This window comes from Anticarsia gemmatalis, chromosome 20, assembly GCF_050436995.1.
Source record: "Anticarsia gemmatalis isolate Benzon Research Colony breed Stoneville strain chromosome 20, ilAntGemm2 primary, whole genome shotgun sequence".
NCBI lineage: Eukaryota > Metazoa > Arthropoda > Insecta > Lepidoptera > Erebidae > Anticarsia > Anticarsia gemmatalis.
In genome coordinates, this window is record NC_134764.1 from 3744999 (window position 1) to 3757429 (window position 12431).

Consider the following 12431-nt stretch of genomic DNA (forward strand, 5'->3'; position numbering starts at 1 on the left):
AACTCCATGTCCCATTCTAATTACTGAGACTGTCTGCCCTCCCGCGGTGTGAACATTCATGTTTATTGGCAACATGAGATTATTTAAATATATTGTTGGACACTGGTAATACTAGCCTAATTTTTTAAAAAGATTTTTCGTTACGTCTTCCAAGTGAAAAGTACGGCCGTTAAGACAAATGGTTCGGGAGGGCATTTCCTATTTTATTACACTATTAAGTTTATTGCACTCCATAATTAAATAATTATTTCTTAGCTACAGTCGAGTCGAGGAATAAGCGGAACGATCGCAGCGTGCGATAGTAAACTTATGTGTGTTCACACGATGTCCACCGATGATATAAGCTCACTATTGTATGTTGTGATTATACACAAAGTAAATTATTATACATCAACGCAAGTGTTGACGCACCAACGTGTTACTGATATTGTGAGTTGAACTGAAATATTAGAACAAACTTGTACATAATTGATATGTAACTTTTGTTTATACATTTAAATATTATTTTAAAATACTGACTGACGCCGTATCTTTACGGAGATATCATGTTCTTTATTTCATTTCGAAATAATATATTGTAAACTTATCTCAAATATATACTTGATGTGCCTATGTATAATATTGTTCACAATATCAGGAACATATTGTTGCATACATGTAAGTGAAGATATAATGGTAACAAAGAGGTTATACGCAAGTCTGTCTGCATATGTCTGAGGTTATTTAAATGATGCATCGATGTGAGAATGAGACGCTTTTTTTCTATTAGAATTTTACTCACGGTATGACACTGTTCCGTTGCATTATCTAGCCGCCACCGTAATTTAACTAACAATACAATAAATGCGCGGACACAAATGTCCACTGCACTCTAAAGTTGTGATCGCACTTTAACGTTAAATTAACTCGTTTAAATCTTAAAAACTTAATTTTAGTCGCGTCTGAATATTCGATCTCTTAGACATAAGAAATTTGATGATCAATCTGTAGAATACTATTAGACCGTCCATCGCGAGACCGCAGCACACGCGTACGTTAGTAGCGTACACGAACAACGGAACAGTGTCCAGTAGAGGGCATGATTACATTTAAAATCTAGTATTCCTCATCCAATCTTGTATAAATATGTAGTTTATCATAAGTTTCCACAGTGGTTCTAACTGATTTTTCATCTTGATGCTCTAGTGAAACAAGATTGAAAAAAATCGCAATGGATTACCGCGAACACGTCGAGTTACGTTAAGGTAAACTTTGTAGTGAAACCAAGGAATGTTGATCCTCAAAGTGTACGCTTAAGATGTTTGACAAAAGGCATTAATTAGATGAAGTAGTCAGTGAGGAAACACCGAGCTCCGCGCCCCCCGCCGCCCCCACCTCACTATTGGACAGAGGAAATTATTATTTACAACATTAGATAGTCAAAATTCTAATATTCATATCATTAGTTTTTACTTTAGGAACCATTTTCGCATGTAATTAATGTAAGTTGAATTTTTTGAAGAGCGGACTGACGGCATTTGTTTATTGGCCTAGTATTGAGTTTATTAAATGTTTAAATGGTTTTGTACGAAGACGTATATTATTATGATTATTTTAGAACATTTTTAGATTTTAAACGATTGTAACACGCTTTACTAAATCATAAATAACAAAGTGCAGGTGCTGCGTAATGTTGTGTAGCGATCTGCCCGTTACGTTCTGTAAATATAAAGTATAATATATATGTATGTATGTGAATATTAGCGAGCACACGATTTGCCTTAACGGGCGGTGGGCGCGCGGGGCTCGGCGTATGTATATAAAGAACAATAATATATAATTAAAATATTATAAATAATTTGTTACTTTTGTAAGGTGCGAGTGCGGTTTTGTGTACATTGGAAGTGCGACGCGGCGGACCCCGTGCGGGGCCCGACTATGTGCTATTTTCTTTATTTAGTGTCCTAATACCCTATCGTATTGTGTACTAAGCTTACCAGTCAAATATGTATAGCAAATGTATTATTTAATTTAAAATGGATTATAGTCATAAATACCCAAATTTAGTTAATACTATTTTTAAAGTATTTTTTATTATTTTTATTAATATTCTTTTCCTAAAGCATCACATAATGTGATCGTATTATTTGAGTTTGTTGGAGGTTTCTTAACGGTTTTAAAGTATTGAAGCCTAAGTGATTTAGGTGTAAAATTATATACAAAGTGTTTGACAAAAATTTAGCTGTTTTTAAGTGAATATCTTTACACAAGGCTATTTACTAGAATCATATAATTATAACAATTCGCTTCGATTTCCTAGGTAATGCAAGAATGTAGTAAATGGCATTGTGAATAGATTTCACGTTATTCGTAGACTCCACAATCCCTCCCCCTCCTGAACTGACCAAATATATGACAATAATCTCTAGACACAGCCTAACTTGTCACCCTGTCTCTGTACATAATAGTATACTGCGAGCGCGCGGACGTGGACTAACCATCTCGTACACTCTACTGTATATAACAATTAGAATTGATGTATACATTTTGCACAAACTGCAATATAAAATACTCACTATAAATACACATAGATAGCGTTTGGTAAAATGTCACAAATCATTTCAATATTTTGGCCATAGAGACGCGACGAGCGGTTGTTATTGCTGCCGCGTTATGAAACTGCTATTTCGGCGACTTTTCTTATTTATGACAGAGTAATGCTGGTATTATTCAAATTCGTTACGTCCACTACTAATTCCGCATGTGTCGTAGCAAAATCGAGAACCGAAGCACTATGGAATTGAATTGTAAGCTGTAACTTCGCTTGCGTGCAATAGATGGTCGGTACTTAACGTTAGGCGCGTAGTATTTTGCTCGCTGTCATAGTCCTCTGCCTAGACTGCTGCGTGTGTAACGTGGTGTTCGCACGCCGCGAGGGGCACGAGTATAGTGCGTAGGCGCGTCTTTTTCCTATTCCAACCTCCCACCACTTAGCTGTTCTAGAGTTAGATGTTATCAGTTAAACTGTCACCTTTCAACGGTCACGATCTACAGAATAATTATGATGAGATAGGAGTACCAAACTCGTAGTTAGCGGTCACGTATTTTGTAAATTGTAACTATACAATTTTTATATTTTACCATTGTATAGTGTTTTATCACAGATAGGTAGTTAGCAATATTGTGACCGACTTGTGACAAGGTGCGCGCGGCCGCCGTTATTGATTATAGTTTGCGATTGTTTACGGCTCGCTCGGTGCACCGTTGTTTTCTTTTTATTTTTTGTTACATAATATTTAACAATGAATTTCTAGATTCTAACTATTATCACTAATAATACTGTAATATAATCTGGTTCATGAAAAATCAAACCGAAATAAATTAAATGGAAAGAAAATCATCTTCTTGTATTATTTACTAACGAACCTGCCAAACACCGATTAAACATGCAAATAAAATACGCATTCAACTGTTTAAAAAATCTATTTTATAGTAACATAAAATATGTGAAACAAAAAATCAAGGATATACAACAACTATACCAAAAGTACTTTTTATCAAGATGATCATTTAGATTTACAACTATGTTTCTCTTAAAATACATTAATGTTATGATTTAGTTTATAATAAATGCTATCAAAATAAAAGATTTAAAATCAATCTACGATACAGTGTCGCGATTTCATGATGAACTTAAGAACAATTTCATTACAACAAAGGGTTAAGCTTATAGCCTTTTTAAAATTTTATTGATAATAATATTTATGTAAAGACCACAGATACAAATTGTGCTAGATAGGCTGATAATAAATTCAGCATTTTTTTTTATATTAGACATACCTTTAAGACTTCAAAACCCAATGGTTACGACTTTGTTATCATGAAGACAGTCGTTCATGTTCTTCTTTTCATATAAACTAAATTATTGATTACTGCTACATAGCATTGTTGTTAGATAGCACATTAACAACTATAATAATAAGACTTCCATCTACTAAAAGTATTTGGAAACTAATATGGCAGTACTCGCCACTTGCTTGGGTCATAATGCCACAATATTTTATGCCTTACATAATAGTTTGTGTCCTAAAGTATTACATTTAGATTTTCACCATTTACGAAGATCATAAAAGCGAGTCGTTGTAAACATTTTATGAACATTGCACTTATTCTTATAAATATAATGAGCGTGTTGTATCAATCTCGTATTTCACGCTATAAATTGGAGGCATCGTGAAGAATGATTAAGAAATTAATGATGTTCATAAAATTGTTGGCGTAAGCTCATGCATTTGTCTTTTTACTGTGTAGGAGAGAATTCAGTCGGTTCGAGAATACGGCAGTGCATTTCACGAATGAGCGGCACCGTGTAAGCGACGCACTCGTCCCAGCCAGGATTGCGCCACGTGCTCTCACGCGTCTCTCGACGAGCTTGCAAGTTCTTGTAGCCTGTTAGTAAAAAAATATACATGATGCAATCGTTTTCAAACAGTAAAACAACATTTCAACGTCAAGTAATGTGTAACTTTAAGATAAAGAATCGCTGTAGTATTGTAACAATAGGTAAGAGATGTTTCATCAGATAAGTAAACCCACATTTTCGTGCCAAATACGAGTCGTTCGAAAGTTCTAGATATCGTTTGCTACTGATAAATGGTATCAAATTACAATAAACATCTATCTGGAGCATATAAAAAATGTGTACAATCAAAATATTAGTCGATATCATTACAACTTGAGAGAGAATTTTGTAAGGATGTTACTAAAAACTCTAAAAAGACACAAAAACTTACACCAAATATGATGTACATTGTAGAGTCGTCCGATCTGTGAAAAGTATCCGGCAAATGCTTCATTCTGCGAGCGACGGTAGGTGAGGCCGCGGGCCCAGTTGTTTCCCCACTCTATCATAGTGCCGGGCTTGAGACTATAACAAATAGAAGTAACTTACATAGACTAAGACCAAGTGGAGGTACAAAGAGGGGTCGTGTGATGACAAGAATGTCAAATAATAAGTAAATTACGTTGATCAACATGGAAATTTTCTTTGCCTTTTTTCAGATAGGTATTAGGAGTTACCTCTATACAAGAGTAACCCCCAGTTTCTGAGTACATTAAGCTGTAGTCTATAGTATCTATTCAATAGCGTTTTTTTATAAGAGATTGAACCCTATTGAATAGAAATAATAAGAATACCGCTTAACGTACCTCAGAAATCGGGTGTTAATAAACTAGTATTAGAAGTTACCTGTAAGATCTAATCTCATAAATGTTGTTAGGTTCGCGCGGCTCGCCATTGGGCCAGAAGCTGAATGCAAGCAAATACTGCAAGTGTCGAGATCTTACAAGCTGCCCACGTTCTTTCTCCAAAGCTCGGTAATCCTGAAAAATAGATATTAAAATGTATAGCAACAATTCAGGAATAATACTTTATATCCAGAGAAGGAAAACATTCCCTAAATCACCTAAAATTCATTCTTCTCTGGACGCCTATACGTTTCTTCAACAAGATGCATGGAATTAGAAAAGTTGAGTGGAACATAATAATGATTATTCAAATAGAAAATTTATTGTAAAAATAACATGCCTTATCTTGTTAAAACTAGTTCTAAATGTATATTAAAATAGTTACAAATAAATGCTGTCTCACTACAGGAACCTACTTTCTCAGTCACTTTTGAAGTAAAATAAAATATTAACATGGGTTGTAAAATTGTGACAACTGGGAATCCAACCAGCATACATAAATTAGGCTTTAGTTCAAGGTTTGCGGTTGTCCTAAGCCTTATACTTTATTCATTATATTACTTTCTGTAGAATTGTCAATTTCTTACAGGGTTCTCTTTGAAGAGTATTTTAGCTTTGTCAATTTTCTCAAAGCCTCCGACATATCGCCACAAGTGCAGGGCCTGGTCCATGTCCCCCACAGACACAGTCCATGATCCCACCAGCTCACAGCCAAGATCTGCTTTTTGGGAATGCACAAACTCCACTGATGTTTTGCTAAAACAGATAGTTGAAACTGTTTAGTACTGCAATAATTACTTTTCAGTAGTCACATTTTGCAGTGACTACAGATCACTTGCAGCAGACTGTATTAAGTAGATAAGGAGTAGTGCTTTGCTCGGTAGCATGATATGAGCTAGAACATTATATATCATTACTTTCTTTGCTCCAATAGGCTAAATATGGTCTTGCCAAAATTTGGAACTAAGATGACATATGACTATTACATATACTTTCTTATAGTAGACATCAAAAGCAATCCTATAAGATTCAGATAGGTGTTGAACTTCAGGAGGTAATTTAAAGAGTGCAGTGTTTTTTACTACTGCATTGTACAATTATGATTTGTTTGTTTGATATCTAGTAAATAAATAGGTAATAATTATACATTGATCATGCTTAGTTTGGAACAGTGGCTACTAATGATACTATTGATCTAGAGGGTCAAGGTTTCACATAGATAACGTCAATGTACTGTAATGATTTGTTAGTGTTACTGTATATTGTTATGTTACGTTCTATTTACAGCTGTTGCATAATAGCCACTGTTTGCTCACTGCCAACCGGCATATTACTTATGTAAGAATATTTATGTAAGCACGTACTAGTTTTGTAGGTATTTATCCATAGAATCGGGCCTTATGTTATGTGTATGAAGTGCATATATTATCTCCTTGTCGCTAAGCATACGACTGTGGGACTCTTTCGTCGGCTCGATTCGCCGCACCAATAACTTCGAAAACCATCCATCGTCGGCGTTCAAACGTGCACTTGTAGAAATCAACCTACAAAAATAACTTTGATATACACACGACAGTTCCAAATATAAAACCGGACACTTTACAAAATATCTGAAGAAATACCTCGCATTCTTGGATAACGATGAACTTAAGACTAACACTTTATTAAGAGAATTCATAATTGTCGTTAGAACAAAACACGCTAATAAACGATTCTAAACTACAAATAAAAGGTTGATAAAAAGTAACTTGTTATCAATAATTGACAAAATCACTTGAAGGTTATCTTGAAAATAGATTTTACGTACGTAGCGTCATCTGTTAGGATTGACCGAAACTATTCTTCAATGAAAAGTGCTTTCTTTGGCAAACTCTCATTCACTGTCAGTTTATATGTGCATCTTCTTTTGTTTAGCATGATTTGTATAAATCTGTCTCGTTCACATGCTTCAAATTTGAACTAACATATTTACCTGAACTGTATTATTTTCTGTCAAAACATTAACAGTAACTCTTTACACGCATACTATTTTAATAACATCGAAAAATTTAGAACTATAAACATACAATACGCAGATACTTAGTACAAACTAATTTGCATACGCAACAAGTTTTTTCTTACTATATTTCTTATTGCAAATTGATCAGTTCTCATTTATTTTTTTCCGGATAATTGCTATAAAATAAATTTGCTTACTCATAGGAGTTTCTGCAAGGTGTAAAGAAATGTAATGTTTATTGACTGATGGCCGACAATTTGCTGACAATAGATAAATTGTCATTTTATAATTTACGAATAAATATTTTTTTTATTCGGACTAGATAATTCAAGGCTTTTTTTTGATTCTGCATCACAACTAAACAACCTTGTCATGGGTGAGTAGTTACTGATAAAATAAAAGTTTTTTGTCTGTAAAACTTGTTTGTAATAGTGGGCGGTGTTGTCGGTGCCAGTCTTGTGACTATGTCGATTTGTTTAGCTTCAAGCGAGGTGACGAAGCTTCAGCAGCACCTGGCACTGCTGAAGGATGAGTATGGAAAGCTGCAGAGTCACTGTGCCGAGTTGGAGCGCAAATATACGCTGGCAGCAGCATCCGCCGGCGATCTCAGCGAGACCAGTTTTGTGGCCCGACTTCTCATGACTGTCGCCACTCTCTATGGCCGGGAAACGTATTCCGACATCTCTATCAAGCTGCAGAGTAAATCCATGCCGGGACACAAGTTCGTGTTGAACGCTCGTTCCGATGATTGGAATGAGGAGGCACTCAAGAATCTTGATGAATTAGGTAATTACTTATCTATCCTACTAGCAGTCACAATTACTATTTTGATAATTATTGCTTGATTACCAAAAAACGATTCTCCTAATCTTCTTCAGAAGTAGTAGCATTATTATATTATTATATTATAAGCCTGTTCAATTGTAATTATTTTAATATTTGCTGTCATACTTATACCCAAATACTTCGACATTACAGATTGGACCAACCTACCAGATGAGATAGGAGCTGCTCTCTTGAAATGGTTGTATACAGATGTGGTTGATCTATCTCGGGGAGACAGCTTTGCTCTTCAGCTCATGAAGTCTGCCGCTGGCTTTAAGTTACATGGACTGGTTGGCAAGTGTGAACAAGCACTTATTGCATCAGTAGGAGTCAGGTAAGATTGTAATTAGAAACTAAACATAAATAAATGATAATTTTTCTTTTGTACTGTACCCTACAAGAAGTTTCAAATCAACCTTTTTCTATCAATTAATTAATTATATACTCACTCATGAAATGTTTTGAAAAATCTAATACTGAATTAAATAATACAGGAAAATGTAATAAATTGACTTAAAAAAAACTGCCTTGTAGTAATTGTTTTATCACTTAAATATTTCAGGTCTTGTGTGAAGTTCTATTCGGCTGCAGATGAGATTGGTGCCTCTGCCCTGAAAGAGCATTGTTCTGGACTTATATCTGCTCATTGGGAGGATCTGACAGGTAACCCTTGGTTCTTAGCAATTACTAGTAGAAAAAAGGGAAAGATGCTTTCTTTCCCCCCTTGCTACATACCCCATGTGTCTTTCTTATTTAGGAAAATTAGAAAAAATTAAAGGTTTATATTGTTATGTTTTAAAGTAGGTAAGAAAGATTGATAAAATAGGTTACATAAATTGATTCATTTTAAAAAGTAGGATATTTAATAAAAAATATTGAGGGAGTATAAAGACTCCAATAAAATCTAGGCCAACATAATGGCACTAAAAGGCGTAACCTATCCTTCATTCCGAAAAGAAACCCTTGCCCAAGAGTGAGACAGTAATGGCTGTGTTAATTTTTTTTTCTTTTTTTTTCTTTTTAAAAAGACAACTCCCGCACTAAGAATTGCTCTTGGGTCGCGGGGACTTTTACAAACATACAAACAACGGACACAAAGCACAACCAGACCCGAAACAATTATTGCTCCGTGTGGGAATCGAACCCACGACCTCCCGATGCAGTGGTATCGGCGTGGTGACCTAAACCACTGAGGCAGTCAAATTAAATGGGTTAAAAAAGGTTTTTTTATAAACCAATGCATTTTTTTCTTATAGTGTTTGTATATTTGAATGTGGTTAGTCATACAGTTAACTGGTACTTTGATAAAAACTCTGGTACTATTATGTGCATAGTGTATCTTGAAGCGAAACCAATTATAGTAATTTGCATTATGTTTGAAGTGGAACTAATGAATATTTGCACAGCTTTGTTCATGTTTGACGTTGGTTTGTATGTTAGATAACATTAACTGAATTGGCGGCGCAACAGCAGTTAGTAAGACTACGACGCATAGATAAGGGTTCAATGCAATTGTATTTTGGTAAAAAAAAACAAACCAAAAAATTACACCATATGAAATTAAGTTGCTGCACCTGCTTTGCCTTAGAAACCATTTATAAGCCATCAGCAGCCTGTAGCCTACATTTGATCTCTCACTGGTTTAACAATTGGCTAGTTTGAAATAAACAAGCTATCTTACCCTAATGGTTATTTGCTTTACACAACATTTTCATTTGCCTACATTTAGAGTAAGGAAGAGTAAAACAAACTAAGTTATTAGGTATAATGAAATTATTTTCAGCCTCGAAAGCCCCGTTACGCGTTATCGAAGTAGGTAGGTACTTACACTCTAGTCAACGCAGTCAAACATACGCATTTTTTTATTTAAACTTTTAGCCTTTATTTAAACAAAGAGCCGACGAGTTTCATGATTAAAAAACGTATGCAATGATGGAATAACAAATCTCTTTTATAATTGACAAACTTATGTACCTATGTAGATTTCGACATTTTATAGAAATTTTAGTCAACTAAAAAGAGTCCTGACTTGTTTCTTTTCAGTAATAATACTTATGAACTTCTGTTTAAACTACCTAATTTGTTTTATCATCCAGGCGAGGACTTCGCGCACATGTCATCAGCTCTGCTATACCGTATGTTGAAGAGCAAGTCAGCGCAGCCGTTGCACGGCGCCGTCAGACTGCTGCGAGAAGACGTGGTCTTTCTATGCCTCGTCGAGAACCACGCTAATGTGAGTACTTGCATGACTGCTTTAATATTTGTCAGTGCTAAGCTAGTCAACAACCGTTTCTGAAGTGTTTCTCCACACTGTTACTGCCGCGATTATAAGTAGCTCCGTGTTAGAGGAACTGAGGATTAGGTGCAACGCAGACGACAGCCTATCCTTGATGCACTTTTTAGTCTGTGAAAATAGAATGTAGTAACGCGCCGGACTTTTTGCGCGTTGTGTGCGTTACTGCATATTTAATGGCATAAGTTCTATTTTCACAGACTAAAAAGTGCGTCACGGATAGTCTGTCGTCTGCGCTGCACCTAAACAAAAAGCAATATCACTTAATCAAAAATTGACGATATTTTATTTGATAAGACAAAATGTCTCAGGTCTGTGACCTCATCGGGCTACGATCCTAGGCATTTTACCGTTGAAGCAATTTCTAGTTACGGCACTAAACTGCGAAGTTGGATTCACAAGGTATAAATGTTTGTGCCATCCATAATTTTGTATATTTGTAGAACAATCTTCTTCGAATGAAAATGATTTGAAATCTTCCTATCAAACACAATTTTTTAACACATTTTTTTTTATAACGATGACTACAGTCCGTAGCAGATGTAAAAGGACTATGAATATGATTGACCGGGGTCAAATGTCAGTGGTCCGTTTATTAAAATTGACAAGTTCCTCGGATTTAAACTTTGCGTTTTTCTATGCTCGGTCGCGTCTCTAACTTCCATTACAAACATTGGTAATTATCAAAAGTATAACTTAAAAATATTTTAAAATATTTTATTTGAGCATAATGAGTACAATGACATAATAATAATATAACAAAAAAATGTGGGGCGATATTTTTTGTTCTGTATTTATGAAAATAAATAATATACCGGTATTATATAACATACTACTATGTTTACATCGTTGTAATGTCATATGAATGCGAGATGCCTCTAACTATACGCTAATAGGTAGTGCCAATAGGTAAAGGTTGAATCTATTATGATATTAACTCGGTAACGGATTTTTATTTCATAGCTGTTCATTTGTCTTAAGTATTTGGCTACCTTTTTGAATATACTTTAAGAAGTGAATCAACATGTGTTCTTCGTCGACCGTCGCACAAAGGATAAGGTGGTCAAGAGGTTGTGGGCTCGATTCCAACACGAAACAAATATTTGTGTGATTTGCAAATAGTTGTTTTGGGACTAGTTGTACTGTGGGTCCGTTGCATGTATGTTTGTAAAAGTCCTCACGATAAAGGAGCAATTGTCCTGATAGCTCATTAAATACATTCAAATAGTATTTGCCGAGTTAATATAAACGTTATACATAAAATATAACTACAGCTTATAATTAAATATACCAATTAAGTAGTAATCTGAGTAAACCGGATAACTATAGGTATGATACCTATCTGATTTATCCCCGGTTTCTGAGTTATTTAATAGCGTTTTTCATAGGAGTTTAAACGCTATTGAAAGATAAACTACCGATAAATGTACTTCAAAAGCTGGGGATAAATAAAGTTGACTTAATTTCAAACAAAAACATGATTTCAGCGTGTCCTCGTGAAATAAGTGCCTATTTACCGTATAATTTACATAGGTTTTTGCAAACATTGACGTCAAACTCCAAGTTGTATGATAATACCTAAAATGGTTGTAGGTTTTCGAAACAATTTTCTAGAATGACTACTAAAAGAGCTATATTTGAGCAATTCTTGAACAAAGTCGAGTCAATAACACTTTACATTCATTTCATAATGAGTGCTGAGTGCATACGATATTTGTCTTGATTCAAATGCATAATAGCTACTTTACGTAAATTATGTTCTTGGTACATTTTGTTATTGTAGTATGTTATTATAACACCTGCTCAAACATGTCTTTCATTCAACATCAGTGACATTGAAAAATTCGACCCTCTGTTTCTCTTTCATTTTTGTGTCATGAAATCTTACTGTCAACTTAGCCTTTTTTCATCCAAGGAGTACCCAGGATAAAAATAAAACCCTATTACTGAGACGCTGATTTCTTTTTGTAAGCCTGTCTGTCTATCTGTCACCAGGCTGTATCTTATAAACCGTGATAGTTAGAGATTAAAATGAAAAATAAAAGTGCTACCATATAACTGACGTTATATATTTTATGCTTATTTTTC

At 34.8% G+C, this 12431-nt stretch overlaps 2 protein-coding genes across 2 annotated transcripts in view; one reads left to right on the top strand and one right to left on the bottom strand.

Annotated features, from left to right (window-relative positions):
• Positions 1–3443: 3443 nt before the first annotated feature.
• On the bottom strand, positions 3444–7049 carry Nipsnap (protein nipsnap). Its single transcript, XM_076127791.1, has 6 exons — positions 6849–7049; positions 6591–6770; positions 5814–5982; positions 5228–5361; positions 4773–4906; positions 3444–4428 (listed from the first exon to the last, which is right to left on the bottom strand). The coding sequence occupies exons 1-6, from the start codon at positions 6902–6904 to the stop codon at positions 4280–4282; spliced, it is 822 nt and encodes a 273-aa protein (XP_075983906.1). The 5' UTR covers positions 6905–7049; the 3' UTR covers positions 3444–4279.
• A 418-nt stretch (positions 7050–7467) lies between these two features.
• Positions 7468–12431, top strand: part of LOC142981521 (rabankyrin-5) — a 47788-nt gene continuing 42824 nt past the window's right edge. The window contains exons 1-5 of the mRNA XM_076127512.1: positions 7468–7601; positions 7706–8011; positions 8204–8384; positions 8613–8713; positions 10147–10283. Coding sequence (XP_075983627.1) covers positions 7598–7601; positions 7706–8011; positions 8204–8384; positions 8613–8713; positions 10147–10283 — 729 coding nt within the window. The 5' untranslated portion in view covers positions 7468–7597. The remainder of the gene's footprint in view (positions 7602–7705; positions 8012–8203; positions 8385–8612; positions 8714–10146; positions 10284–12431) is intronic.

Bases quoted from the DNA above. Each gene is read 5' to 3' on its own strand.
- Nipsnap (XM_076127791.1), bottom strand. From the start codon at position 6,904: ATGAATTCTCTTAATAAAGTGTTAGTCTTAAGTTCATCGTTATCCAAG. The intron at 4,907-5,227 runs GTAACTTCTAAT...TATTTGTTATAG, and splicing joins TATGAGATTAGATCTTACAG to TCTCAAGCCCGGCACTATGA. The intron at 4,429-4,772 runs GTAAGTTTTTGT...TTTTACTAACAG, and splicing joins CAATGTACATCATATTTGGT to GCTACAAGAACTTGCAAGCT.